The sequence below is a fragment of the Balaenoptera musculus genome, chromosome 5 (assembly GCF_009873245.2).
Source record: "Balaenoptera musculus isolate JJ_BM4_2016_0621 chromosome 5, mBalMus1.pri.v3, whole genome shotgun sequence".
Taxonomy (NCBI): Eukaryota; Metazoa; Chordata; class Mammalia; order Artiodactyla; family Balaenopteridae; genus Balaenoptera; species Balaenoptera musculus.
The window spans coordinates 8,737,167-8,764,960 of NC_045789.1; the positions used below are offsets into that span (position 1 = coordinate 8,737,167).

General features: G+C 37.6%; 1 protein-coding gene across 1 annotated transcript; it reads left to right on the forward strand.

Moving 5' to 3' along the window:
- The first annotated feature begins 15,490 nt into the window (after positions 1-15,490).
- LOC118895958 (integrin binding sialoprotein) lies at positions 15,491-27,431 on the forward strand. The gene is made up of 7 exons (XM_036853560.1): positions 15,491-15,520; positions 17,902-17,962; positions 18,053-18,103; positions 18,198-18,275; positions 21,851-21,913; positions 26,111-26,284; positions 26,845-27,431. The coding sequence occupies exons 2-7, from the start codon at positions 17,909-17,911 to the stop codon at positions 27,373-27,375; spliced, it is 951 nt and encodes a 316-aa protein (XP_036709455.1). The 5' UTR covers positions 15,491-15,520; positions 17,902-17,908; the 3' UTR covers positions 27,376-27,431.
- The last annotated feature ends 363 nt before the right edge of the window (positions 27,432-27,794 follow it).

A 27,794-nucleotide genomic window follows, 5' to 3' on the forward strand; every position in this document is an offset into this window, starting at 1 on the left:
CGGGCTGCACCGGCTCCCGGGAGGGCGGTGTGGAGAGTGACCTGGGCTCGCACACAGGCTTCTTGGTGGCGGCAGCAGCAGCCTTAGCGTCTCATGCCCGTCTCTGGGGTCCGCGCTGTTGGCCGCGGCTCGCGCTCATCTCTGGAGCTCGTTTAGGCGGCGCTCTGAATCCCCTCTCCTCGCGCACCAGGAAACAAAGAGGTAAGAAAAAGTCTCTTGCCTCTTCGGCAGCTGCAGACTTTTTCCCGGACTCGCTCCCGGCTAGCTGTGGCGCACTAGCCCCTTCAGGCTGTGTTCACGCCGCCAACCCCAGTCCTCTCCCTGCGATCCGACCACAGCCCGAGCCTCAGCTCCCAGCCCCGCCCGCCCCGGCGGGGGAGCAGACGAGCCTCTCGGGCTGGTGAGTGCTGCTCGGCGCCGAGCCTCCGTGCGGGAATCTCTCCGCTGTGCCCTCCGCACCCCTGTGGCTGCACTCTCATCATGGCTCCGAAGCTCCCCCTCTGCCACCCGCAGTATCCGCCCGCGAAGGGGCTCCTAGTGTGTGGAAACCTTTCCTCCTTCACGGCTCCCTCCCACTGGTGCGGGTCCCGTCCCTATTCTTTTGTCTCTGTTGTTTCTTTTTTCTTTTGCCCCACCCAGGTACGTGGGGAGTTTCTTGCCTTTTGGGAGGTCTGACGTCTTCTGCCAGCGTTCAGTGGGTGTTCTGTAGGAGCAGTTCCACGTGTAGATGTATTTCTGATGTATTTGTGGGGAGGAAGGTGATCTCCAAGTCTTACTCCTCTGCCATCTTGAAGGCCCTCCCTTCATTTCTTTTTATACCCTTGAATGCCTAGCCTAGAATTCTGTGACCATATTCATAGTAGATGATCTCTAGATACTTGTTGAATGAATAAACAAATGAATAAATAACTCATTCTTTATTGGTGTTCAGAAAGGTGATAGTAGCAAGAAGCTCTAGAGTCTTTGGGCATCAGAAAGGATAAGAAATGAGAAAGGAGGGGGGCCAATAAAGGAAATATTGGCCTTCTTTTCACCAAGATTCAAAGGAGGACCAGGAGAAAAGGCCAACAGAATGAGCCGCTCCTGAGGCCAGGACAGCCGGCAAGCAGGCATGGTCTTCCAGCTCTCCAGGGCTCCTCATTCCATCTCCCCTCTGACCTGCCACTGACATTCAGAGGGTCCCAAAATAAAGCCGAGCAGAAATATCTATTTATATTTACATCTTAATGGCAGGGGGAAATATATTTGCAGAGCCAAACATTGTTTTACCAGTAACCTTACTACCTGCAATCTAAAAGACATCACATTAGTTTTTGTTTTGTTTGCTTTGCTTATTTCTGGAACTGTGGTTTCTCTTTAGAATAGCTCCAGGGTGGAAGCCTGTGAATACTCCTGAGTTATTAAAACCACCACCACAGTCTTCATATTCAAACGTGGCAAATATAGAAGGTGACTCCCATTTCACCAAGCTATGAAAATAATATTTGGGGGAGAAAATAAGAGGAGAGGAGCCTCTACCTACATGCAAGAAATGCCTAAAAGTGATCTAACCCTTTGCTCTTCAAAGTTTGGGCATCTAAAGAGAAACATCATGGGGCCACGCCTTCATTTGGCTAAGTATATGGTTTTAAGACACTAAACTACTAATTTACAAGTTTCTGCTTAAATTTTCAACCACATTTTAGGCACGAAAGTTTGTGGCTCGTGAGTTAACAAGATGCCACCAGAGAAAACATTGCTGCATGGGGTGTTGCTGTTGAGAGATCCTTGGAAACAGCAGATCGTACTGGGTTCCCCGTGACCCTCTGCGTTTGAAAAGCATTGGTTTGCTAATAGTTGGTTTCAGGCTGCAGTGGTCCACAAACTGTTTTGCTCTTTCTCTATGGTCTGTGAATGATATGCCTCAAGGAATGATGGCTGATATTTTTTTCATTTTCCTCCCTAATTTTCTCACTAAAATGTTTAATTAGTGAAAAGGCAACATATTTATAGATATAATAAAACAGTAGAGGAAAGACTGTTTTAAATATATGCACAACATGTTGTGTTTAGATACACACACACCCCCCCCACACACACACACGTATATTTTAAGGATACTTTAAATTCATACACATGTGATTCAGAAAACTATACTGTTACGTTTCCCTAGAGTACGATGAAAGTGAACTGTCATATGAACAGCAAATTTTTTGAGGTGTTTAAAAATAAAAGGAATATATGTATGCAAAATCTATAAAAGGAATGTTTAATGTTACGGTTAAGTAATTTAAGATCCAAGAAGTGAAATATATTGAAGACTCACAGTAGCAGACACTCCGTGTGCACTATCTTATTGCTCATAAGGGCTTTAAAGTAGCTATCATGATCCTCATATTAAAAATACGGAAACTGAGACTAAGAGAAGCTAAAATGAGTTTTAATTTTAATAAAAGATGAATGGTTATGTTAACAATTTCTACATTTGCTATTTGCTCTTACAACATGATTTAAAAGTGACAATATAGGAGAAATTGGCAACACAATATTTTGAATGACAACACTAATGCTCTTTGTCGATTTTTTTTTTCCAAAATCCTTAATAGAAAAGCCCAAACCAGGAGTTTAATGGAGGCTGAAAAGAAAGGTGCTGGGATCAGGAAAACAATAGAAAAGGTAATGTATCCCACAGGGCTATAGAACATAATAAATAATTATTATGACAAATAATATATGAGAAAAAATGTTTCAGAGAGTCATTCAGTAAATTGTGTTGTATATGAAATAATTTAATTAGACATTAATTTAAGTTGAGAATTATATTGTATTTTACTACATTTAATAGAAAATTCCAGTTATCAGTATGATTTGGCCACCTAAGTAAATGAAAATGTAAGTTATTAGGGACCAATAATTATTTTTTTAATTGAAATACAGTTGATGTATGATGTTATGTTAGTTTCAGGTGTATTACACTATGATTTGACATTTGCATACATTATGAAATGATCACTACAATGGGGACCAATAATTCTTGGTTACACCTGCAATGCTTTATACATTTCCCAGGCCGTCAAATGTTCAAACAAGTAGTGAGATCTCCATTCTCACAAAAATTTGCAACAGATATATTTTCCAAGCTCAAACTGTAGTTCCAGCAGCATTTTTCAGACCTCCATGGAAGTATGAAGGAAATTTTTCAAATTTCAAAATGTATTTAATAACAATATAAAATTTATTTAACTAATGAAATTGAGGAGCTTCCATTTAACTTCAATTGAGGGTAATTAATTTGCAATGTAATGACAGGATAAAAGGCAAATATCAAGAGACAAATCTAATAGAATTCTATCGATGTCTTCCAAGTAATGAATACGCTCAACTAAAATCACATGCTTATGGAGTGATATCAGTATTTAGCTGGCTCTATCTGTGTGAAAAGACATTTTCAAAGACGAAATATGTAGAATCTCATTTCATTAACGATGTCCCTTTGCAGTCAATTTCGATGATAGAGAACAACAATGTTGAACATTTGGCAAAATTTAAGGAAAAGATCCTGAAATGCGATTTTATTTATTAAGTCACTAATGTTAGGGGTTTTATCCATCAGAGTATGTGTCATTTATTGCAACAGTTTGCCTTATGTAAGCTTAACCACAGAATCACCTACTTAAAACAAAAATTTTTTTTTTACTGAGGTATAATTGACATACAACATTATATTAGTTTCAGATGTACAACATAATGATTTGATATTTTTATATATTGTGAAATGATCACTACAATAAGTCTAGTTAACAGCCAACAAATTTTTTTTAAATTTAAATCATCCCACTATCTATAGGGTATGAGCTAGGACTCAAATTATAACCTCAAGATATTTTGTCACATTATGATACACAGATTATGCTATCTCTAATAATATTTTATACAAATTAAATGTGCTATGACCTTAACTCTTACATCCCATTTAATATTTATACCTATCACATTGGGAATTACCTTGTCTTAGAGATGAGAAAGACTAAGGCTCAGAGTGGTCAATTAGTTTGTCTTAAGTTACTGAGCCAGAACTTAACCCACGTATGTCTGTCTCTAAGTATGTCTTTTCACGTATAACTCTAACTGATGTCTACTTACTCCCATGACAGCTCACACACAGCTGGGCTGAAGTGCTCAGAGCTAAAATGAGAACAGTGCAGTGTGGAGCCCTTGGTGTGTTCTGGTTCCCCCCCTGGTTATAGATCCTACTAAATGTATCCATCTCCTAATCCATCTTCTTTATACTCTGATTTTACTAAAAGTGGCCACTTAATTAAAGTTTAGGTATCAGTGCTCTGACTTCATTATAGCTTAAATTTAAAATTAAACATGTCATATGTCCATAAAAAGATGGGTACACCAATGTTCACCGTAGCTTTTTTCATGACAGAAAAAACTAACTAAATGCCCATCAACAGGAGTATGAATAATCAAATTGTGGTATATTTATATAATGGAATACTACTCATCGATAAAAACAATGAACTACTGATACATGATCAAAATGAATGGATCTAAAAAGTATTATGCTCAGTGAAAGAAGTCAGACACAAAAGAAGACTTGCTGTACAATTCCGTTTCTATAAACTTCAAGAAATGGCAAAACTAATCTATGGAATTAAAAGCAGAATAGTGTTTGCCTCTGGCAAACAGAGGGAACAGACCACAGAAGAAAATGAGAGAACTTTTAGAGTAATGCAATTGTCTATGTGTTGATTTGGGTGTAAACAGTTATCAAAGCTTAATGAACTGTACACTTAAGATACACATAGTTTACTATATGTATTTACACTTTATTTTTTTTTAATTATTCATTTATTTATTTATTTATTTATTTATTTATGGCTGTGTTGGGTCTTCGTTTCTGTGCAAGGGCTTTCTCTAGTTGTGGCAAGCGGGGGCCACTCTTCATCGCGGTGCGCGGGCCTCTCACTATCGCGGCCTCTCTTGTTGCGGAGCACAGGCTCCAGACGCGCAGGCTCAGTAGTTGTGGCGCACGGGCCTAGTTGCTCCGCGGCATGTGGGATCTTCCCAGACCAGGGCTCGAACCCGTGTCCCCTGCATTGGCAGGCAGATTCTCAACCACTGCGCCACCAGGGAAGCCCAACACTTTAATTTTTTAAGAAACCAAGTTTGTTAAAGGCCCCAGGTTTGACCTGAATTCTTTTTATTTATTTATTTATTTTATTTTTAGCTGCATTGGGTCTTTGTTGCTGTGCGCAGGCTTTCTCTAGTTGCGGCGAGCAGGGGCTACTCTTCGTTGCAGTACACGGGTTTCTCATTGCGGTGGCTTCTCTTGTTGCGGAGCACAGGCTCTAGGCACGCGGGCTTCAGTAATTGTAGCACGCAGTCTCAGTAGTTGTGGCACATGGGCTTTGTTGCTCCGTGGCATGTGGGATCTTCCCAGACCAGGGCTCGAACCCGTGTCCCCTGCATTGGCAGGTGGATTCTTAACCACTGCGGCACCAGGGAAGCCCCTGATCTGAATTCTAATGCTACCTTAAGCCCTAACAGCTTTGAAACAATGTTAAGTGCATCCCAGCAAGCACGTTTAATTTACTGCATCAATTCGCCGCCTTACTTGGAAACAACCACAGAACCATTGGCCAAAGTATGGTGCAATTCAGAGGGAAAACAAAAAGAAAACGTACTCTTCTGAGTTAGATGATCTACAGAGTTAAAATGAAAATAGCACCATAGTTGTGCATACAGTGTTGTCTAGCAGGTTGGATGTTGCAGTGACTATTGTTCTCCATATACATAAGGGTGTCTGAAAGCTTCAAGTGGGGTCACAGGTTTTTTCCTTACTGTCCATGTTAAACACGTAATTCCTTTTGTATAGCCTATAACTTTGCTATGGTTCTAAAGCATAATGTGAATGTGAAAATGATGGTGGGATAATAGAAGAAAACCTGTAGTAAGAGGCAGGCAAATTGATTTCCAATCCTCTGGTAATGAAATTAATTCATGTATTTTGGAGTTGGTGAAAGTATTTTTCACAGGTCTAAAACAATGAAAAAAATATCTCTCACTTCAACTAAATTCACAGTTAACACCCACTTGGGAATTTTTAAAAAGTTTCCTGAGAATGTCTTTATTTTATTTAGTTTTGATAAGTTTGCTATCTGTTCTTTGAGAAAGAAAAAAGAAATGTCAAGTGAAGAAGTATTATAAAAGGCATTGTTTCATGGTTTCTTTAGGCATCTTGGTAGATGCCATCTTGGTATATCAAAGTGCCTCTAGTGAGCTTACCTTAACCTCTTCACAAAGAAATTATGGACAGATTTCTTGTTTTAACTTTATTGGGATATCTTTGTATCTTTTTATTGGGATATCTTTGTATGCCCAGCATGCATTTGGCACTTTGCCTAGTACATAGTAAGTGTTGAAAACGATGAATGGGTGGATGGATGGATGGATGGATAAGAAACTTCGGTGAGTCTACTGCGTGCAACGTCACAGACTTACAAAAAGAAAAACTGGCTTTTCTTACTACTGACTCATAGAAATATCACTTTGGGCCTTATTAAAAAACTGAAATTAAGAGGCTACCAATCTCTACTTCAACAGGTGCCTCTGCGACCATTAGGTAGATGAGTAATCTACAGCCTTTGATGTATGTGGAATGTTATTGCTTAGCAAGAGTGTGTTTTAGAAAATTATAATCATTCTTCAAATTTGGGGACAAATGGCTAGATTGTATTAGCCAAACTCTCTCTTGAAATATGAATTTTATTTTAGGAAACAAATGAAGCAAAAAAAATTTCTCCCATCAGTGTCATGGAGGAGCTTGGTGAAGGTCTGAATTTCTGGGCCTTTCTTATGATTAGACACAGTGAAGTGTTTAGTTTTTCTATTAGATCCATCTTCTTCTGCAACTCTCCTTGCTCCCACTTCCCACCCTCACCCCCCCTACCCCAGCCACCTCTGGTATTATGCTTGTGACTTCTCCATGGGCCCCTGAGCTGGACAGTGGTCCCTTTGCAATCCAATGCCTCATTTGATACACACTGCTTCCTTCTTTGCAGTCCTTTAGATTTGGTTTTTCTCAAATAACCTGTTCTTTTGTGAGGTCTCCCTCGAGTCCTGAATAGAATCTACCACCAAATTTAAAACATCCAAATGCATAGAGAACTTCTGTGTCTCATGGTGACCAACACTTCTTCTACCACAGAGACCAATTCTGGTCTCTTACGGGTGGCGGCTTCTCGCTGTTTGACACAGTAACACCAACAAAAGCAAAGACTCAGCCCATCTACCTTAATAAAGTATGAACTTGAATGTGGAGCAGGAGCTCTTGAGCTATTACAGGAAAACATAATTACAAGGAGGACTTGACTCTGGTTTGGAACCAGCCTGAAATTGTAGGCAAATCCCTTGACCCCCACCCTAGATGTAAAGCCACAAGACCAAGGGAGGACATCCTCTCTTGATGCCAGCTCATCAGGTTTAAAGAAAAATAAGAAGTTCCATCTGTTTTAAAAGATTTTCTAACTTTGTAGAATTAGATCACAAAACCTGAATTTTAATGGCGTCTCCAGTCCACTGTCCCATAATTGTAATCACTACTTTCCTTTCACTATTGGGAATACTGAACATGGCCTATTTTGGCTGTTATTTAATTTTATATTTCTATCAAGGAATAACTATGTCTAGGTTTCTAGATATTTCTATCTAAAAAATGCCAAAACCCCCATACTTTTTTGCATATAAATGTCATTCTTTCAAAAGAGAGACTTTGCCAGGTTTCAGGTGAAAATAGGCATTTCAACATTTTTGATGGTGAGAGCAATGACAGTGACAAGAGCTCATGTTTCCCAGAGTTGTTAAATTTCTTGCTTAATCTGATCTATTTTATTTCTGACTTGGCCTATTATTATTTAACTTGTCATCACTTTATTCCATCTGATTTTATTATAAATTGTTTAAATTTCTTTAGATTTTAAAAATTGAGGCAAGACATGTGATCTTATCCTTTGCCTCTGAGTGTGGTTGCTCCTGGAGAATACAAAGATATAGATAACCATCTTGCGTTTAAAATCTCTCTAAGATATGCATTTCTTATGCATTAAAACTTGGAATCTAAATAACTGATATTTTATTCTTTAGGGTAGTGCATAGGATTAAGAGGAGGAAGGAGCTTATGTCCCGAGCTCAAATTCTGATATGGTAGGCAGACTTCATCCTTAGTAACAAGTACAAGAAAATCAGTCGTTCAGTCAGTCACCCAGTATCTAATAAATTCTTTCTATAGGTGCGGGTAACCATGACAGCAATACAGAAAGTTATTTAGGAATAGAGAAAACCAGGGAGTTAACTAGAAAATATCAAAAGAAAAAGAAAAAGAAACCTTAAAACTAAAAAATTTAGGACCGAGGTTCTAGATGAAAGCCCAGGTAGGGGGAAAAAATCAGCTGGACGAAAATGAGACATACATAGAGAGATTATTCTTCCAAAAGGGAGAAAAGGCAGAAGCTTGCTTGGAATGCACTGGGCCAGAGGTATCCTGAGGAATCCACATTCGACACAGTCAAGCAGAAAATACCAAAGCAAATCCCAATAAATGTCCACTAAGTGACCAGGTGGCCTCAGACGTCCAATGAGTGTTGTAACCTTTACGGATGATGCAGTGGAATGAGCCATACCATACAAAATTACAACAAGACCACAACAAAGACTGGCAGTGATTTGTTTTTTGTGGAATCACAAACTGTTATTATTGCAGGTCATTGCAGAAGGTCCAAGGCAATGGAAAACCTAAGGAACACCAAAAATATAACCAACCCCAGCTAGTAACTAAAAGACTATACTTGTCAGTTGTGCAATCCCTGAAATGATGATTTCTGAGAACTCATTTCTCAGTTCTTCACTAAAGAATGTGCTGAGCTGACAAAAAATATTAGGCATTTTAACATCACAAAGTAAACATTCAGGTTTTTCACAAAATAATTGAATAATCAAGTAATAGCATGAAAGCTTCTCTTTGGTAGGTAAAAATTTGTTTCCAGCTCAAAACACAAAGAGGGTTAAAAATTCTTTTTAAATAAAAAGCAAGATCAAAATGATCCCTCAGTCTGTCCATATGTAGAAAAGAGTGTTTGTTTTTTCCTTAACTATGGCTGATAGAGATATAGACATGACAGCCCTCTGGAAATCATATAGATTCCCTTTCCCATTCTCTTAGATATTACAATAGTTCGTGGCCCTTCAAAGCTCAACTCTATTATTCCTTAGTATTTAATTTCTCTCCTTAGGGAGACATTAAATGAAATTAATTTTTTCTCCTTATTGGACAATAATGGGGAAAAAAGAGTTGAGAAACACTGCGATAATGGTCTTTCAGTATTCATTCTTAATCAGTCAGCAATTATTTCAAGAATATTTATTGAAGAAATATCCTACGTCAGGCACTGTGATGAGTGGTTGGAGATATAACGGTAAATAAGACCCTGTCCCTGTCCTCAGAAACTTCTAATCTATTCAGAGGTCATAAGAGATAAGCAATCAGCCCCAATAGAGAAGGGTCATTACTATCACAGGAGTGCTTTGGAAACATAGAAGAGGTACCAACCTAGCCAAAGTGAGGATAGGAATAAGGACAGGCTTCCTGAAGGATGTGACATCAGAACTGAGTCCTGGATGACTGGTCAGAGTTAGACAGACAAAGATAGCATGTGCAAAGGCCCAGGGAAAAAGACATGGTGTAAAGGGAAAGAAGTGAAATACTTTAGTATGACTTCAGCTTAGTGTGAGACAGGAAAGTAAAGGGGTGGGGCTGGAGTCATATGTAAGAGTCAGATCATGAATGGCCTTCTATGCAACTCTGAGAAGTTTAAATTTTATCCTGAAGATCCTAGAGCCATGGGGAATTTTTAGCAGAGGTTGAAAATATATGATTGAAAATATGTTTTAGAAAGTTTATTTTGGCCAAGGTGTGAAAAATGGAGAAAAAGAAAATAAAGAGGTTCTTGTAGTAACCCAGGTGAGACAACAGTGGCCTCAAGTAAGATAACAGTTGTAGTGAGGGTGGATAGAAGTAAGATTTGAGGGCTGTGGAATTGACAGGACCACGTTGGGGCGGGAGGGGTAGGGGACAGACAAGTGATAAGGATGACTTGCATTCCTAGCTTGAGCAATCAGAACAGAAACATAGAAGGAAGGGTAGTTGGGAATTGGAGGTAATTTGTAACTTCCAGGGGGAGATTTCCATTATAAGTTTGATAATACGTTATGACCCTGAAGCCAGGAGGAAAATTCGAATTAAAAAAAAAAACAGCAGATGGGTAAGTGAAGCCATGGGAATGAAAGAGCTCATCCAGAGAGACTCTGGAGAATGTGAAGAGGAGCTGGACAAGGACAGAACCCTGAAAATACCAACATTCAAAAGACAGCTAAAGAAAGAGGAGCACATAAGAGCAGTTGAGAAATAGCAGGCAGGGAGGGAAGAGGAAACAGGAGAATGCAGTACCATGCATGCGGGAGGGAAGCAGAAGTTTTGGAAGAGGAGGAAACAGTCAGTGGCATCAACTGTTACTGACACCACCTAGGAAAGTGACTGAAAAGTGTTCATTGCAATTCACCAGCAAGAACTCATTGGCTAACCAGAATGAAGTCATTGGTAACCTTTATGAGATAAGTTTCTACAGAGTTATGGGGGCAGAGGCCATATTGTAGGGGGCTGAGAAACAAGTAGAAGGTGAATAAGGTGGGTTATTAAATGTTGACAACTCTCAAGAAATTTGGCTGTGAAGAGGAAGAGAGAAATATATGAGTAGCTGGGTGGGAATGTGTATGGATGAAGGAGGGTTTTTTTGGTCTTTGTTTTATAAAAGAGACTTGAAAATTAAAATTCCAATGAAAGAGAGCCAATAGGGAGAAGTAGATGGTAAAGTAGAAAGAGAAGTGCCTGGGAAGGTTGTAGAGAGATCCAACCAGATTTAACCTTCATTCACTTCTCCCAAATCTTGAATAAAGAAGATTTGGAAGGAGACACACAAATTCAGAATCTTCCACTTGGAGACAGGAACTACGTCACAGAGAACAGTCTATAAGTACTCTGCCCTCAGTCTACTACCTGCTAATACCATTGTGTGCTAATCTTCACCTTCTCTTTATCAAAGTGAAAGGAATTAATTGATACATCTCATTAATGTTCACCTGATGTCAAAATCTATGAGAACATCAGTCTCACGTAAATAACCATAGATGTGGTTTTCCTGACTCTGTACCTAGCAGTTTAAGTAGATACAGTCCTTGCCCTCTAGAATCTCACAATAAAAAACAGATGACACAGACACACACATCACCACCACCATTACCACACAAGGGCACAATATTATAGTAAGAGAACATGATGGCTCTTAAATAGGAATTTATATTAGGTACATGTTTGGTATTTGTTTTTTCTGGCTACGGAATACATGAAAGTTTTGCTGGGAAATTGAGTGGGGTTAGGAAAAGCATTACTTGACTTTCACATAAACAGGGGAGGTCTGGGAGGGAAGAGGGGAGGGAGAGCTTGACTAGATTACAAGCTCTAAGGGGAAAAAATCTGTCTCTTTTGGACCCCACCACCCAAGCTTACTAAATGAGTGACAGCAATTGACTGATTATATAAAGTCCTAGATCCAGAGACTTACTGATGGAAAAACTAGGCAAAGGTTGAATAGGTAGGCTTGGATGGAGGGCAAAATGCATACCGAATATCAAAAGGTTAAAGGGGTATGACACCTTAGATTGGGCAGAAAAGGGTCCAATGATGAAGTATCAAAGAGCAACAAGGCTGACGGTGAGATAGCTCAGGAGAAGAACACTATAGGTGTGAAGGTTGTTGTCCAAACTACATACTACCTTTTGGTTTCATAGAGAAAGAGTGGATGAGAAAGATATGGAATGCTTTAGGGTTTAGTAAGAACTAGAATATTGGCATAGCCAGGAATTTTAGCATTTTTCTGATAGAAAAGAGGGAATTTTGTCATTTATTCCAGAAAATTCTAGGTTATTAAGATTTCAATTAAGAGCTGCAAAGAGACTTCACATGAAAATGTCTTAAAAGTATTTATTTACTTCTTAGACTTAGTTATTAATAAGTCTATATAGAGCATCTTGAAATATATTCTAGCAGGCAAGAAGTAATAAACGATATTGGAAAGGAAAGTTGGGGCAGACTTTTTGGGCTGAGCGAGTCTTACCCAAGGTCAAAAGCTAGCAAGAGACAGCACCAGGACTTCAGTTCAATCTTTGATTCTAAATCCTGTGGTCACAGAGGTTTTGGTAAGGGGAAATAGGCAACATGCTCACAATTAGAATATTACTACTGATATTCTAACCTGGCAAGAGGTAATGAGGACTTGAACAAAGGCATAGGCAACAAGAAAAGAGGGAGGAGGATGGATTTCAAAGAAACTGTGGAGGTGGCGTTAATAAGATTTGATAACTGAGTAAATGTGGCAGGTAAGAAAGAAGAGTACATCACAACGAGTGTAGGGTTTTTCCAGAAATGAGTCATCACACAGTGAAACTTGGTTGTGGCATCAATGACGCGAATGTGTGTTCATATGCCATCTAAGAGAATCAGTTCATAACAGCCTGTTTAAATAAAGAAGACCATTGTGGTGATGAGACCTTAGCAAAATGTGTTGTTAGGACAGCCCTAGTTATAAAAAAAAACAAAAAAAAAAGCAGTAAGAATCTTTGGGTTTTTTTTTTTTTTTCTCTAGCACTACTTCTTAGAAAGAATGTTCCAATAAACTTGCATGAATAAATCTAGTCAATTTAGAGTAGCTATAGGGCTGTTGGAAAGGATATATCAGGCTTAAATGACTCACTGAAGATAAGAGATTACAGAATATTAGAAACAGAAAAAGTCTTAGAGATCACTTAGTTCAATCATTTCCATTAAAAAAAAAAACTGTATAGGTCACTTCAAACATATACAAAGGTGAAGAGCATAGTGTCATGAATCTGCATTGACTTATCATCAATTTGATAATTATCAAATTTTATTTATTTATTTTTTGGTTGCGTTGGGTCTTCATTGCTGCGCCGGGCTTTCTCTAGTTGCGACGAGTGGGGGCTGCTCTTCGTTGCAGAGCATGGGCTTCTCACTGCGGTGGCTTCTCTTGTTGCGGAGCATGGGCTCTAGGCGCGCGGTCTTCAGTAGTTGTGGTGCACGGGCTTGGTTGCTCCGTGGCATGTGGGATCTTCCCAGACCAGGGATCGAACCTGTGTCCCCTGCATTGGCAGGTGAATTCTTAACCACTGTGCCACCAGGGAAGTCCTTTTTCTAAAAAATATTTATTTATTTGGTTGTGCCGGGTGGGCTCCTTAGTTGTGACATGTGAACTCTTAGTTGCGGCATGCACATGGGATCTAGTTCCCTGACCAGGGATCGAACCCAGGCCCCCTGCATTGGCAGCGCGGAGTCTTAACCACTGCACCACCAGGGAAGTCCCGATGATTATCAATTTATATCCAACCTTGTTTCATCTTTATCCCCACCCCAAGATATCTGTTTCATCCATAAATATTTTAGGTTGAATCTCTAAAAGATGAGCATTCTTTTTAAAATAATAATAATATCATCATACCTAAAAAATTAACAACAATTTCTTAATACCAGAAAATATCTGGTCAGGACTCAACATTTCTCCAGTTGTTTCATAATTTCTCTAATATGTCTCTGAAGTCTCTTAAATCAACAGTTTCCCTTTCCTCCTTTTGTATTTTTTCTGCTAATAAGATAGAAGCCAGGTAATATGTCTGATGAAGTTTCCCACTTTCTGGATTTTGCTGAATGCAGCCCAATGGTTTCATTTTACACAGTCTTCTGTTCCCTGTATTTTCTCTAACCTGGTAGATATAGAGGCTTCATCAGATTCAAGTTCTATTGCTTGGGAAGAATACTTCACAGGTGATCGAGGAATGCAATGGCTGGTTCTTTTTTGGTGTGAAAATTCCCTTATTTTTAAAAGATGGCTTAAACTGAAGACTCCTTGGGGTTGAGTGATTCACATATTCATAGGACAAACTTTCAATCCTTTGATTCTCAGTTCTCTACTCCTTTTATTATATCTTATACTATTAACTTTAATATTAAAGTTAATACTATTAACTTTAATAGTATATCTTATACTATTAACTATTAATCACTTACTGAGTGATTATAGTATACCAATTGCTCTGCTAGGTATTGCATGAGATATGGCCACACCATTCTCAAAATTACCCAAGCCCTAAATCCAGAAATCATCCTAGGCTTCTCCACTTCTCTTACTTCTACGAAGTCCTGTTAATTGTATCTATTTAACATTGCTTTCCTTTGTTCCATCCTTTCCATCCCCCACTGCTACTGCTTTAATTTTAGACCTTTATCATTGCTTTCCTGGACCACTAAAATAGCTTCTTGAAACTCCTCTCCTCCATAACAATCTTGCCTTCCTCAACGCAGCTCTGCCTTATCAACAAAAGATTTTTCCAAATTGCCAATCTAAATGTATTGCTTTTCTGCTTTAACCCTTTGGGAGTCTCTCATTTCCATGATGGAGTCCATACTCCTTCGTGCAGCCTAAGTCTACTCCCTCACCTGGTCTTTGCCTACCTGACCATCCTCATCTGTCCCTACCTCCACTCACTATATTCCAGTCTACTGAATCACTGAAGTTTTCTGAATGTGCCAGCAAGGATATATAGTGATTAAAAGTAGACTCTAGAATTAGACAGACTTGACTTTGAGCCCTAGATTCCCCATTTACTAGCCATGCAACCCAGGGCATACTTACCATCACTGTATCGTACACCGTGCTACTATCAGTAGCACAATCCTCAAAAACTTAGTGTAAAACCTTTATACTCAGCAATATGTTTCAGGAAATATATCTTACACATTTTGACATTTAATTATACCAATTTTAATTTATGAGTCTCTGAAGCATATTTCAGGAAAAAAATATAAAATAATTGATATTAAAGTATTCATTGTTTACCAGCTCCTCTCCTTTATTATTTAGTATCTTTCTTTCTTTTTTTACTAAATTAATAATGTAGGATTGTATCTGATTACAGTAAGTTTTCCTTCCTTTCAACATAATGAAAATTTGTATAATTATGAAATTTTAAAATGGTTAAATCTTTTGCTATTTATTTTCATTCAAATCCAGTATATTATTATATATATTCAGAACCCAAACTATTCATCTTCATCTAAACCTTCAATTAAATTCCACAATGCAAACCTCTTGGCACTAGAACCACAGTTCATGTTTATTCAGCTGAGCTTGTGTCTTGAAAAAGTGTGGAAGTTCGGGGGTTTTCTGGTGAGAATCCACATTCTGACATCACCTTGACCATGACAGTGATTGGCTGTGGGAAGGCAAAGAAGAGTTTATAGCCTGCAAGAGCAAGTGAATGAGTGAGTGAGAGAGCAGAGGAAGTACTCAATCTGTGTCACTCACTCCTGGGAGCCTGCCTTCTCACTCCAGGACTGCAAAAGGGTAGGGTTTAATATGACGACTTGATTATCTTAAAATCAAACACGCCACATTTCACATCTCCGGGCTTGGTTTTGAACTTTTTATTTAAATATAGATATTAACACATTGTATAGAATTGCTAAGTAACTTAACACTTGTTTATCATTAAACTAGTATCTCATGTTTTAGATTCTTTCCAAAAGGCTGACTTTATTAACCTAAGCATGTAAATAAGTTCTTATTATTATGTACATAAACTAGAAAATTATGCTTCCTACTTTCTACCTCTGTACCTCACAGATAACTGTTTGTTTACTCATTCTGATGCATTCAAGATAATCTGACTGAAATACTATTTTGCATTTACAAATCTGCCTCAATGTATGTTGATTTCTCCATCAATTATGCCTAACTTGTACTTCAATTATAAACAGTATTTTTCAATATGTTATATATTTGGTTTCAAAGTGTTAATATCTTATAGCTCTAAAAGCAGAATGGAAAAATGCATAGTACTAGGGAAATAAGAGATGTTGTTAGTTTATACTCTTCCCAATAAAAACTTGCAATTAGATTCTCAAAACAATCCTTTAAAATTTTTTAAATTGTTGTCTGGGTTAGTAGTGGGCACTATAGAGGTCTTTGCTTTTGATGAATCACAAAGTAAATAAAACGAGATTTATGTAGGCAGCCAATTGCTACCTACATGAGTCACTTGGTTCTTTTTATATTATTCCTGTTGTGTTTTCATCTAGTTGTTTTTATGGTTTGTAATGAGAAAATTTTACACTCTGAACTCTTTCTACGGTTCTACGTATTTTAGTTTTTAGCTCTTTAAGATACTGTAATTACTCCAACTCTTTTCATAAAGCTGCAGAGCAATAATCTTCCTGTTTGGTGATGGGCTCCATCATGGGTGGCCAAGGTCAAAGTATTGTTCAGGGCACCTCAGTAGCAATGAGAGCTTCTTAAACAGATGGGTCTCCTTTAGGGGAATCCTCTCTATCCCCGCGTGGCCATCAAGAACTTTTGCTAAAGTAGACGGGGCTGTGAGCAAGTTTGCAGGCATCAAAATCAAAGACCCACTCTGCCACAAAGAGAGGTGACAGAGGACCCCAGACAACTTCTCCAGGACTCTAGCCTTACTCTGCGTAATGTTTACTTTAGCGTCAGATACTCAATAAGGATGCAATAAATCGTGGCTAGTGACGATAAAATGCAGAATCTACCTTCAGAGTATAGTATATGACATGCGTTTAATACATTTTAAATATTACTTTTCCCAGTGTGTTTATGGGGAAATTCCCATTACCATTACATATTGCTTCTAAAATGTTGCCAAAACTGTCACTCTGGAGGAGAAAGCACTCTCAGTTAAATGTGTTTGTCAGGGCAAGCGCTGGGTGTTAGTGGCTTTCAGCTAAGTTTGTTCAACTTCTATTAAAATAGGATTTTATCAAATAGAATAAAATTAAGATACGATTTCACAATCGCTTTCCTTTGACCTCTGAGGAATCTATGTGGAACTGAGATCTTGGCCTGGCTGCAAACCCCGGGACTGTTCACAATGTATTCCTATTCTGAGAGTTGCATCTTCAATTCTTCCATAAAATTGACGTCTCCATCACGACTATCACCCTGACCTTGGAGAGCCCCACATCCATTCCATGACAACCTCCCACATCAGTGATGGAAAGCTTAAATGGAGCTGGAGAACAATGTAACTTGAGGAAATTTCCCCCTGATATCCCACGATGCACTCTGATAACTCTTCTCATAGAATCATCCTTAAACATGGACGTTGGGTGCTACATGTTATGAGAATAATATTTCACATGTCATGGATCTTTTCACACACATAAAAGATACCAAGTATTCGAAGATATCCATGGGAAAATGCCTCCTAGTCTTCATTTTACAAACAAACTTTTACTTCAAAAGCTATAGAGAAGCTGGAAAGAGCCTGTAGGATAATTGGCATAAAAGCAACCATCGGAATGTATTCAGTTTTTGCTTAGTTTTTAATTGTAAACAAAACAAACCGGTCCCATAACTACACTAGCTAATGTTCCTTTGTCAAGGGCATCAGGAGGCTTCCATGCCCCAACATGAAGTACACCGAGCATGCAAGCCCCTGGCAGTGATGAAATGGTCTTCCACTGACAAATCAGAGCAGATAGGTTAAAACCAAATATGGAACTCATGATTATTCAAATAGTTGGATAAAGTCAGTCTTCTACCACTTAAACAGAAGGAACAATTTTAGAACAAAAGCAGAAATTTGGTCCTACTTAGTCAAAGCTCTAATTGGACAAAAATGAAAACAATTAAATACATCACCTAGTATGAGCAAAAAAGGGTACATTCTTAGTTTTACTCATTAACTTTACCACTTCATTAATTCCAGAAGCAAAATGAAGACGGCTTTAATTTTGCTCAGCATTTTGGGAATGGCCTGTGCTCTCTCGGTAAGTTCTTTATTAAAAACCTATAGTTATTTCCATTTTTGTCTTTTTATATTGAGAGAATATATAATAATTAAATGCTCTTTTAAACAGATGAAAAATTTGCATCGAAGAGCCAAATTAGAGGATTCTGAAGAAAATGGGGTAATTCACCTTAGCATACTTCCTTGCTTGACTGCACTTCCTCTAGATTTATTGCACATGAAACATGAATGTATCATTTATTGTGTTCATGCAGGTCTTTAAGTACAGGCCCCGATATTATCTTTACAAGCATGCCTACTTTTATCCTCCTCTAAAACGATTTCCGGTTCAGGTAAGTATAAAAATTAATTTTCCTTCTCACCCATTACAATTGAAAGGGAATCCAGTTTAACTGTAAAACACCTAAATTCAACTCTCCCTGAAATTCAGCCAGAAAGAAAGACCACTTACTACAAACAGTTTGTTTTTAATATAATAAAATAAAATTTATTCCTAAGGTTTTCTTGTAAAGCAGAGCCACACACATAGAGAGTAAACTCATTTGGGCCCAGTCTAGAATGACGTAATGAAAGCACACCCTGCAGAACATTGAGTTCAGGTGTTTTGTCTAATTCACTGACAAAAGTGGACAATTTTATCAGTTGTTGACATTTAAGTCAGTGCTAAGGCCACTAATTGCCATATTATACAGTCATGTAGCTGTTTTATAGCCAATAATTTAGACTCTTTTAATTTAGGGGGAAAAAATTGACTTCATAAACAACAAAGAGCATTAAAAAAATTCCTGAGAATCACTGGTTTGCTGAAGAGTTTCTTAACCTTTGACCTGTATAGTTCACTAGAACAATACATCATATTGGAGCATACCTCTGATGGAAAGTGTAGATCAAGAATGCAGAGGAGAGAGAGAAATTCATGAAGCAAACTAAAAAGCTTGTGAGAAAAACAAAACATCCTTAAAATTTGTAAACAAACAAACAAAAAATAACTAAACACTAAAAATAAGAATTTCTGTTTTTACTGAGTTACCTGTGAAGAGGGTTCTGAAAGCTAGAGGGTGTGGTGCTGATTTTAAATAGACAACAAACCAGAATTGTGCTATTTTTATTACTATACAGTCTGGGCTCAGGGCACCAATTATGCAGCATCTGACCCCAGTCTCCTGAGACACTAAAAGCAGTAAGGACGCTGAAAACGATGCCTTAGCACAGTGGCTTGGCTTAGTATCCTGCCATATGTTGGACTAACCCACTTCCAACTCATACAATGGTAGGAAATGATCATCTTAAAGCATCTCTAGCACCATAATAATTATGGGGAATGTGTATGGCCACAGAAATATGAGCACAAATGATACAAGGGTTGTGGGTTTTCAGAATTGCCTTCCATTCTTTGGTTTCCCCATAAATAAACATTGCTCATTTGAAACTTTGTTGTCTTTCTTAAACTAAATGGAAATGATAATACATTTACGTTTTGGACTACCTCTTCAACTTTTCTAAAATATCATATACTTGGAGGTATTCCCACCTACAAATTTTTACAGATATCTACGTGTGGCCCAATTCAAATGTCTGTAGTGAAAAGATATCAGGAGAGGTAATATTTTTCCTTACTGATAGAGCCAAAGTTCACAGATTTTTAAGCAGATCTTTAATATACAAATTTTCTATAGATTATATGCAGATAGATTTATCTCAACCAATGTAGAATTCGTAAATAAGACAGTTGTTTCAAAATATAATCCAATAAAATATATCTCCTGATCCAACAGTCTGATCTGGTATTTATAATCTATCATCCCACTTTACAAAGTTTGATTTCCAATATTTTTCTCCTTACATGTCTACTTATATGTTTCCATAGCTCCTTATTATTTATTTTCTTAAGTCTGTTAAGTATTTAGTGCTCAGATTATCACCCCCAAATGCATTAAGCTGCACTGGCTTTGAAGTTCATGTTTCATTCAAACTGATCTGTGTTTATATATAATCTTTTCTAAAATACCAACTTGCATGAAATAGCTTATGTTGATTGCAAGGCTGTCAGTCTATTGTAGCTTATCTGCTTGGCTACAGAAATATAAGTATAAATAAGCTTAACACCCTAAGCATTTTTAACTGAGGAAATTGTGTTTTTTATGATTAAAATGATATTTGGTTAATGTGTGAACTCTTAGACAGCAGGGACTTTATCTTAAATTTCTTTTATCAGACTCATCTCAGTTATCACAGTACTTGACATGGGGAACTGCCCATATTTCCAACTTCCTCTCTTGCTACGACCTTCATTCTCAGTACAATGCCTGCAATATGTATTTTGGAACTGAATAAATGCAGTAGGGATAGAAGTTGGAAGGAGTATATGAAAGACTTCCAGAAGAATCAATAGGACTTATTGACAAGTTGGTAATAAGGCATAAATGAAAAAAAAGGAAAATAAGAAATGCTAAGTCTTCAAGGCATTTCATGCAGTTTTAAAACTGTCCTCACTGCAGATACTAATTGAAGAGTGAAATGGTTGGAGTAAGATGAAAGCTAGAGGTAAGGAAAGCTTGTAAAATGACTAAAACATTCCCATTGAGACAAAATATGCTGCACAAATATGCTGTCCTCTATATATAATTTAACTAACAAATAGAAATAGTTCCAATAGAATCTAATGCTTTATTCACCTCTGGGCTAGGGAAGGCACAGCCATTAAGGTCATGGCAGTGGAAGAGCAGGTCTAATTATTCTCTTTTCCACCCAAGATTACTCTTGGCTCAAGGAGACAAGCATTCCTTTCCTTGGGTGGATGGCTTGGCCATCTGAAGAATGAGCCCAACAGGGAGAGCCCTGAGCAGGGTTGGGACATGAATATTCCCTCATGTTGATCTCTTAACCCTAAGGTTCTTCTGAAGCTATGTTTTCTAAGACCGACAGTACTTAACTGAGTCACCAGAATCAAAAATAAATTTGCAGAGCAGAAAATGACAGAATCTTAAGTTAGGTATCTACTTGTATACTTAGTGTCATTAAGGAGTGGTTGAAGAAAAAAGAAGGAAAGTTCAATTTGGATTAACATTGGGGGAAAGAGGAAAAATCTCCTCCACTGTCTTAAAGGCTCAGATAACAGATGTTTAGATATACCTTTCCTTTTAAAAAGTAGCAAAGCTCATTAACTTATAATTTTATTTTTATATACAGACTCCTTGGTATAATTTATTCTCATTCAATATTGAGCTCTTTAGAGGAATGGTACTCATAAATTTCCTAAATGAGTAAATGAATTTTTCTCTTATATAACTTTAGACACACACACACACACACACACACACACACACACACTTCATTTTAGGCATTAGCTTTAATTAGATTAAAAGGTACTAAAAATTATATGCAAATTTAATTTCAAGTCAAATTCTAAGTTAAATTCACAAAGAGAGCTCATTATGTATGAAATCATCCAGTAACAACTTATATTTTGTAATAAGCCTCGTTATCATTTCATTCATATGTTATAAAGAAAATAAAACAATGAGATCGATGTTTTAGCTCAAGACTTGTGTTGAACTGGTTGGAGAATTCACAACCGTGTGGGCTTCATATTCCTTCTCTGTAAAATAAAAAAATTGGACCAGATAATTCTCATTCTCTCAGAGCTAAGCCATTCTGCCATTCATTGCTCTCGTTTTTACATACAAAATATTTCAACACATTGTCAATACTTTCGAGGTTAAAAATGGAGTATTTCAATGCATATCTTGATCACTGTAAAATGCCCCTTTGTCTCTAACCTTGTTTTGCATATGTCCAATCTCCTCATAGCTTTCTCACAGTAGCATGAGAACTGTTCTAAGTAAATAAATGTGTATGTACATATATATTCATATGTCTATGAATTCATGTATACATTTTTTTTTAGAGCAGTAGTGACTTGTCTGAAGAAAATGGAAATGATGATAGCTCAGAAGAGGAGGAAGAAGAGGTAAGGAATTTCTGCAGGTTTTTTCAAAGGAAACCGGGCAGCACAAAAAACAAATAGAAAACTAGTCTCCTGTAGTCTACACTCAGCAAATAGACATTGCCAGGTTACCAACTGCCCACAGTCTTCTATTTTGGACAAGGAGAATACTATTTAAATTAGGATTAAATAAAATGACCTGCTTAAAACACTATTACAGTTTGGGGATAAAGTTACCTGTAAGTTGTACATGAATACAAAAGTATCTCCATTTTAAGTGGAAGAAATGTAAATTCTGATAGACGGAAAGAAAGTATTATTTACATTTAGGTGGATAGAGCATGATGGTAAAAGACAAATATATAATAATCCTAAACTTAGTGCAATACTTGTTTTAATGACTAAACTTTAAAAATTCAGTTTAATCAGCGGGTAGTATAAGAAAGCTAATCTCATATCCTCTACAGTGTTATTGTGATTCATCTGCCTTTCTTGACTCACAAAGTAGGGCTGTTCTTTCTGATTGGAGTTTTACATGTCTTTTTGCCTACTAATAAAATTCATGTTTTCATAGAAATGCAAATGCTCAAGATGTATAAATACCTTCCTATATAGTACTACAAATTAGTGTAGTTCAGGGCTAAAATTCATCTATATAACTTGGAAATTGTGCTAACATGTTTATAACTGACATTCTTGCCCATAGAAACATACTAATTCGGTACATTTTCCTGGGTAGTCAATTATAGCTATCCACTGGTTTGGGAACCTTCTAAATTCAGGTATTCTTAGATGCTATTTATGAAGGGACAATGACAGTCCAAAAAAAATGGATAAACGTCTGCTCTCTTGAAAACAAAATGGTGTGGGAACTTTAAAAGTGACGCCAAAAAAAAAAAAAAAAAAAGTGACGCATAATTAGTCTGATTTTTTTTTTTAACCATAAAAGTAACTTTTTTAGTACCACAATTTATCCTAATAGCTTTTAAAGGGGTACCTTAACAGGAATGTCAAGCCAGTACCAGGAAAAATGCCACCTACTAAATCCCACAAAATTTTGCCTGGAGTTCCACATAGTAACCTTACACAAGAACTAAGCTAGGGTAATCCATTCAACCACAGCTGCTTGCTGTACAGAGATTGTAAAATTGCCTTACCAGCTAGATTTCCCAATTAGACTGCATATCTTTTGACAATGGTTCTTCATTTGTTGCGATGGTGGTTGGGATGGAGAAACATTAAGGTTCCTTTAGAACTCTAATGAAATCTCACATACTCAATATTTTACCAACAATCTCTGAACATTTCTGGTCCTCCCAGAACTTATCTGCAAACTCCCCATGACCCAGGAGACTACAGACCATAGGTAACAATCCTTGCTTTGAAGATGAACAGTGCTGTACCCTCTTTTGCATCTCTTCACACTGCCCAGCCCAGTTTCTTATACATATATAGTGCCCAGTCAATATTTGGTGGTTTGGTTTTGAAACTTCAGAGGAATAAATACTCCAAAGACCATTCATTCAAAGTGATAGTGGAAAACTGGATGAATGAACCTGGGAGTCTTCCATCCTGAAGAGAGTTTAGAGCCTCTATTTTCCCCGTCTCTTCCCTAAAATTTCACTGGCAATTCAGATTAAATACAGAGTCTTCAGGAATTGTATTCCCATGAGAAGGTGCTTAGGCATATTTTCTATTTGGTGATCATACATTTTTTTCCCCTCTCCTAAATTACTCAGTCTCACATTTATAAAACTTTTATTGAAATATAATGTACATAACACAATTATCATAAGTTTATAGATGACTGAAATTTCAGAAATTGAACACTTAAGGGTAACCAGCACCCACAGAAAAAAGCAGCACATGTTTTGTGCTCCATTCCATCCATTAACCAACCACCACCAAGGGCAACCGCTATGTTGACTCCTAACAGATAGATTGTTCTTGGCTCTTTTTGTGTTCCATACACACACACACACACACACACACACACACACACACATATATACACACATACATACATGTATGGAATCATGCAGCATATACTCTTTTGCATGTGACCTCTTCCACTCTCAGCTTCAGAGATTGGTTCATATGTTTCTATAGTTGAAAATCGTTCATTCTCATTGTCAGTATTTCATTATGTGAATGTACCACAATGTGTTATCCTTCTGTTGAAGGGCAATTGGGGAGTTTTCAGGTTTGGGCTATGACTAAAGAGTGCTGCTGTGAACTTCTAGTACTCCTTCTGGTGAATATATGCATTCATTTCTGGAGGCCACTTTACCTAGACATGAAATATCTACGTTGAAAGGTCTGCATATGTTCTTCCTGAGGAGATGCCACCAACAGCTTACCAAAGACGACGTACTAATGTAAACTTCCACTATCCATATATGAGCATTCCAGTAGCTTTACATTCTCACCAACACGTATTTCTTTCAGTCATTTTAGCTATTCTGGTGGGTTAATAATACTTTTTTTAAGCACAAATGATTGCTACGTTTTCTAGTCAAGAAGATATTTGAGGTCTGATACCCATAAAAAGACTGACCTACTTTCCTTTTTAACTTATTGTAGCAGAACAAGTACTAGGAAAAGAAAGGGTGTTGTTAGGAGAAAATGGAGAATCCTACGAGTTGGGAGTTTGGGTCTGTAGTCATGACCCTGCTGCTAATGAACTGCCACATCTTTGACCTCATGTGAGTCATTTATCCCACTGGACCCTCAGGTTCTTTACCTGTGAAACAACGGTGCAGGACCCAAATTGTATCTTCTCCTACTCTAAGGATCTTTCCTCCTTCTTCCCTGAAAGATTTAGTCTGTTGGACTAAAGCATATAAACATGAAAAAATAAATAGTATGGTGTTAGTGTGATATTTGACACAGTTAGCTTGGAGACTGTTTTGGACTGGACTCTAGTAGTCCCAAGAGTTCATTAAAACAGTGGAATTTACAAATCTGATGAAACAAACATCATTTGTTTTAGTAATAAGGCAGGCTAAATCTGGCTTTTGTTTGTTTGTTTTGAAGTCTTAAAATATAGGATGCCTAGTTAAAGTTATCCTAATGTCACAATCTCTTTAAAAACACATTGAAATAATTTCAGTTTTCCAGTACTCATTTAAAGTAAATAAATTCTGTGTATGAATTCCTGACTTTCAATATTAGCTATGAATTACTTTGAGAGATTAACTCCATCAACAAACAATTGCCTAACAACATGGAGTAAAGGCAAAATAGTAAAATGTTAAAGATGATAATAACATTCATTGAGGAGTAGTAATTTTTAAAAAACATCTTCCTGCAATAACATAATATATCGCTAAGGATTTCTTGGAGTGTTTGATTTCTTCTTTGCACAGAAGAATTGTGTGTCAAATGCCTGACATCTTTTGAATACTGCACACAGCTCAAAACTGGCTTATATATTGGCAGATGGATTTTGAATTTAATATGTCTCTTTTTCTTTAAATACTCCTGAAAGTAAATGAAATACATTCACTTCTTTTTGATAGTAAATATGACATGCAATCAACTTGTTTGAAGAGAGGGGCTTCTATAAAAAATTCTTTTCTGAAAAACTATCCTAGGTATAATGTGGACAATTCACATAAATCCTCCTTGTCATCAAGAATGTCATGGTGCACAGAAAGGGCCCAGGTTTTTTTTTTTTTAATTAGAAAGATACAGTTTCATCACTTACTATGAGACCTTAAACAAGATATTTAACTTTTCTGAGCTCACTTTTCTTTTCTAAAGGGTGTGAGTTACAACCCTACCTTAAAAGACTGCTCTAAGGAACTAAAAAATAGGTATAAAGTTCTCAGCTTATTTGTCAGCAAATACAATAATTAATGAACTATCATGTCGTAGTTGCTATTAACAAGACTTCAAGAGCCTAAGCCATGTATTGTATGATATCATATAGTCAGATATGCTGAAATTATTACACAAATATTTTTTAATTGATTAAACGGAATACATAAATATCTAAAACACACTATAGTGAGGTAAATAGTATGAGAAAACTTTGAATTGAGTTCTGAGAAGTGAGAAGTGCAAACGGCATAAGAGGAAGCAGAATTGTCAACACTGGGTGACAAGCTGTCTGAGGGGTACGGAGAAGGTTTTTTCCGATAATGGTTCACGACTTCAACAAATCTTGAGTTATCTTCTAGCTTAAATACATTTTCTTGCTCTGGACACTTACCCCAGGAGACTTCAAATGAAGAAGAAAACAATGAAGAGAACGAAGATTCTGATGGAAATGAAGACGAAGAGTCGGAGGCTGAGAACACCACACTTTCCATCACCACACTTGGGTATGGAGAGGAGACCACACCTGGAACAGGGAATATAGGTCTAGCTGCCATCCAGCTTCCCACGAAGGTAACAATCCCTCCAAGATGTTCAATCTGCTCTCATTGCTTTACTGAAGTCTGAGGTTATCTTGACACTCTACACACAGTATTTTATATTATCTTCATTAACTCAATGAAAAAGTAAGAGCAGGTAGAATGTCCCTGTTTACAAATAAGGAAAGGTTTTTCCCATGGAAGTTCTCTTCCCATGTTCTTATACTGACTTTCAATATTATCACAGAAGACTAAGGACAAGCATCTTAGCAATGGATAAAAGGTCCAGAGAGATGCCATAGCATTTCTGGGAAGAGGATTCCAAGACTGAGAAAGTGAGTAGCAAAGCTATAGAAAGCATCTCCCACAGAGACTTATTTATCAGGTACCTTTTTCTCCCTCAAAACCCAATGACAAAGGTACTAATTCTGAATGTTTAAAAACCCACCAATTCTTTTGTAACTTAAACTGGCTTCAATTAAGAATTACATGTAGAACAAGGCTGTCAGTACAGCCTATGTTGGATGAAATAATGGCCTTGAGTTTTACGTTTTTCACACCTAAATTTAGATTCCTTCAAACTTTTCCTTATAGGTTGGGGATATAGGAAAGAAGGCTACAAAAGAGGAGGAAAGTGATGAAGAAGAAGAGGAAGAAAATGAAAATGAAGCAGAAGTGGATGATAATGAGCAAGGCATAAATGGCACTAGCACCAACGGCACAGAGATAGACAATGGCCATGGCAGCAGTGGCGGGGACAATGGAGAGGAAGAAGGCGAAGAAGGTGTCACTGAAGCCAACGCAGAAGGAACCACAGTGGCTGGAGGGCAGGACAATGGTGGCTCTAAGGCAACTACCTCTCCAAATGGTGGAGTTGGACCTACAACTCCACCCCAGGAGATCGACGGGACTACCCCGCCACCATTTGGGGAAACTACCACCCCTGGATATGAGGGGGAGTATGAACAAACAGGCACCAATGAGTACGACAATGGATATGAAATCTACGAAAACGAAAATGGGGAACCTCGTGGGGACAATTACCGAGCCTATGAGGATGAGTACAGCTACTATAAAGGGCGGAGCTACGACGGCTACGACGGTCAAGATTACTACCACCAGTGAAGGCCCAGCCTGGGACGAATTCATCTGTTCTGGCACTTTGTGCGGTTACCGTTTTCAAAGTTCAACTCAGGAAGGTGCAATATAACAAATGTGCATATTATAATGTGGAATGGCGCTGCCGTTCCAAAGTGGTTAACCAATGCATGAGATCGTGTGTGACTGAATATTTTGAGGTTGTAGTTCTATAAATAGTGTTTTTAACGTGTTTGCGCTAACTGCTAAAACATACCCTTTGATCGAGAGGTGCTTCTTAGAAGAGATTCACTGACATGAGTAACACTGTATACAATAAATGTGTAGTTCTCTAATCGCACTACCTATCCATCACTGTATATTAGGTTTAATTACCATCCTCATGTATTTTTATGTGACTTGTATGTATATTCTATCGATGGGTTTTATCACAAATAAAAATGCAA

Bases quoted from the DNA above. Each gene is read 5' to 3' on its own strand.
- LOC118895958 (XM_036853560.1), top strand. From the start codon at position 17,909: ATGAAGACGGCTTTAATTTTGCTCAGCATTTTGGGAATGGCCTGTGCT. The intron at 17,963-18,052 runs GTAAGTTCTTTA...TCTTTTAAACAG, and splicing joins GAATGGCCTGTGCTCTCTCG to ATGAAAAATTTGCATCGAAG. The intron at 26,285-26,844 runs GTAACAATCCCT...TTTTCCTTATAG, and splicing joins CCATCCAGCTTCCCACGAAG to GTTGGGGATATAGGAAAGAA.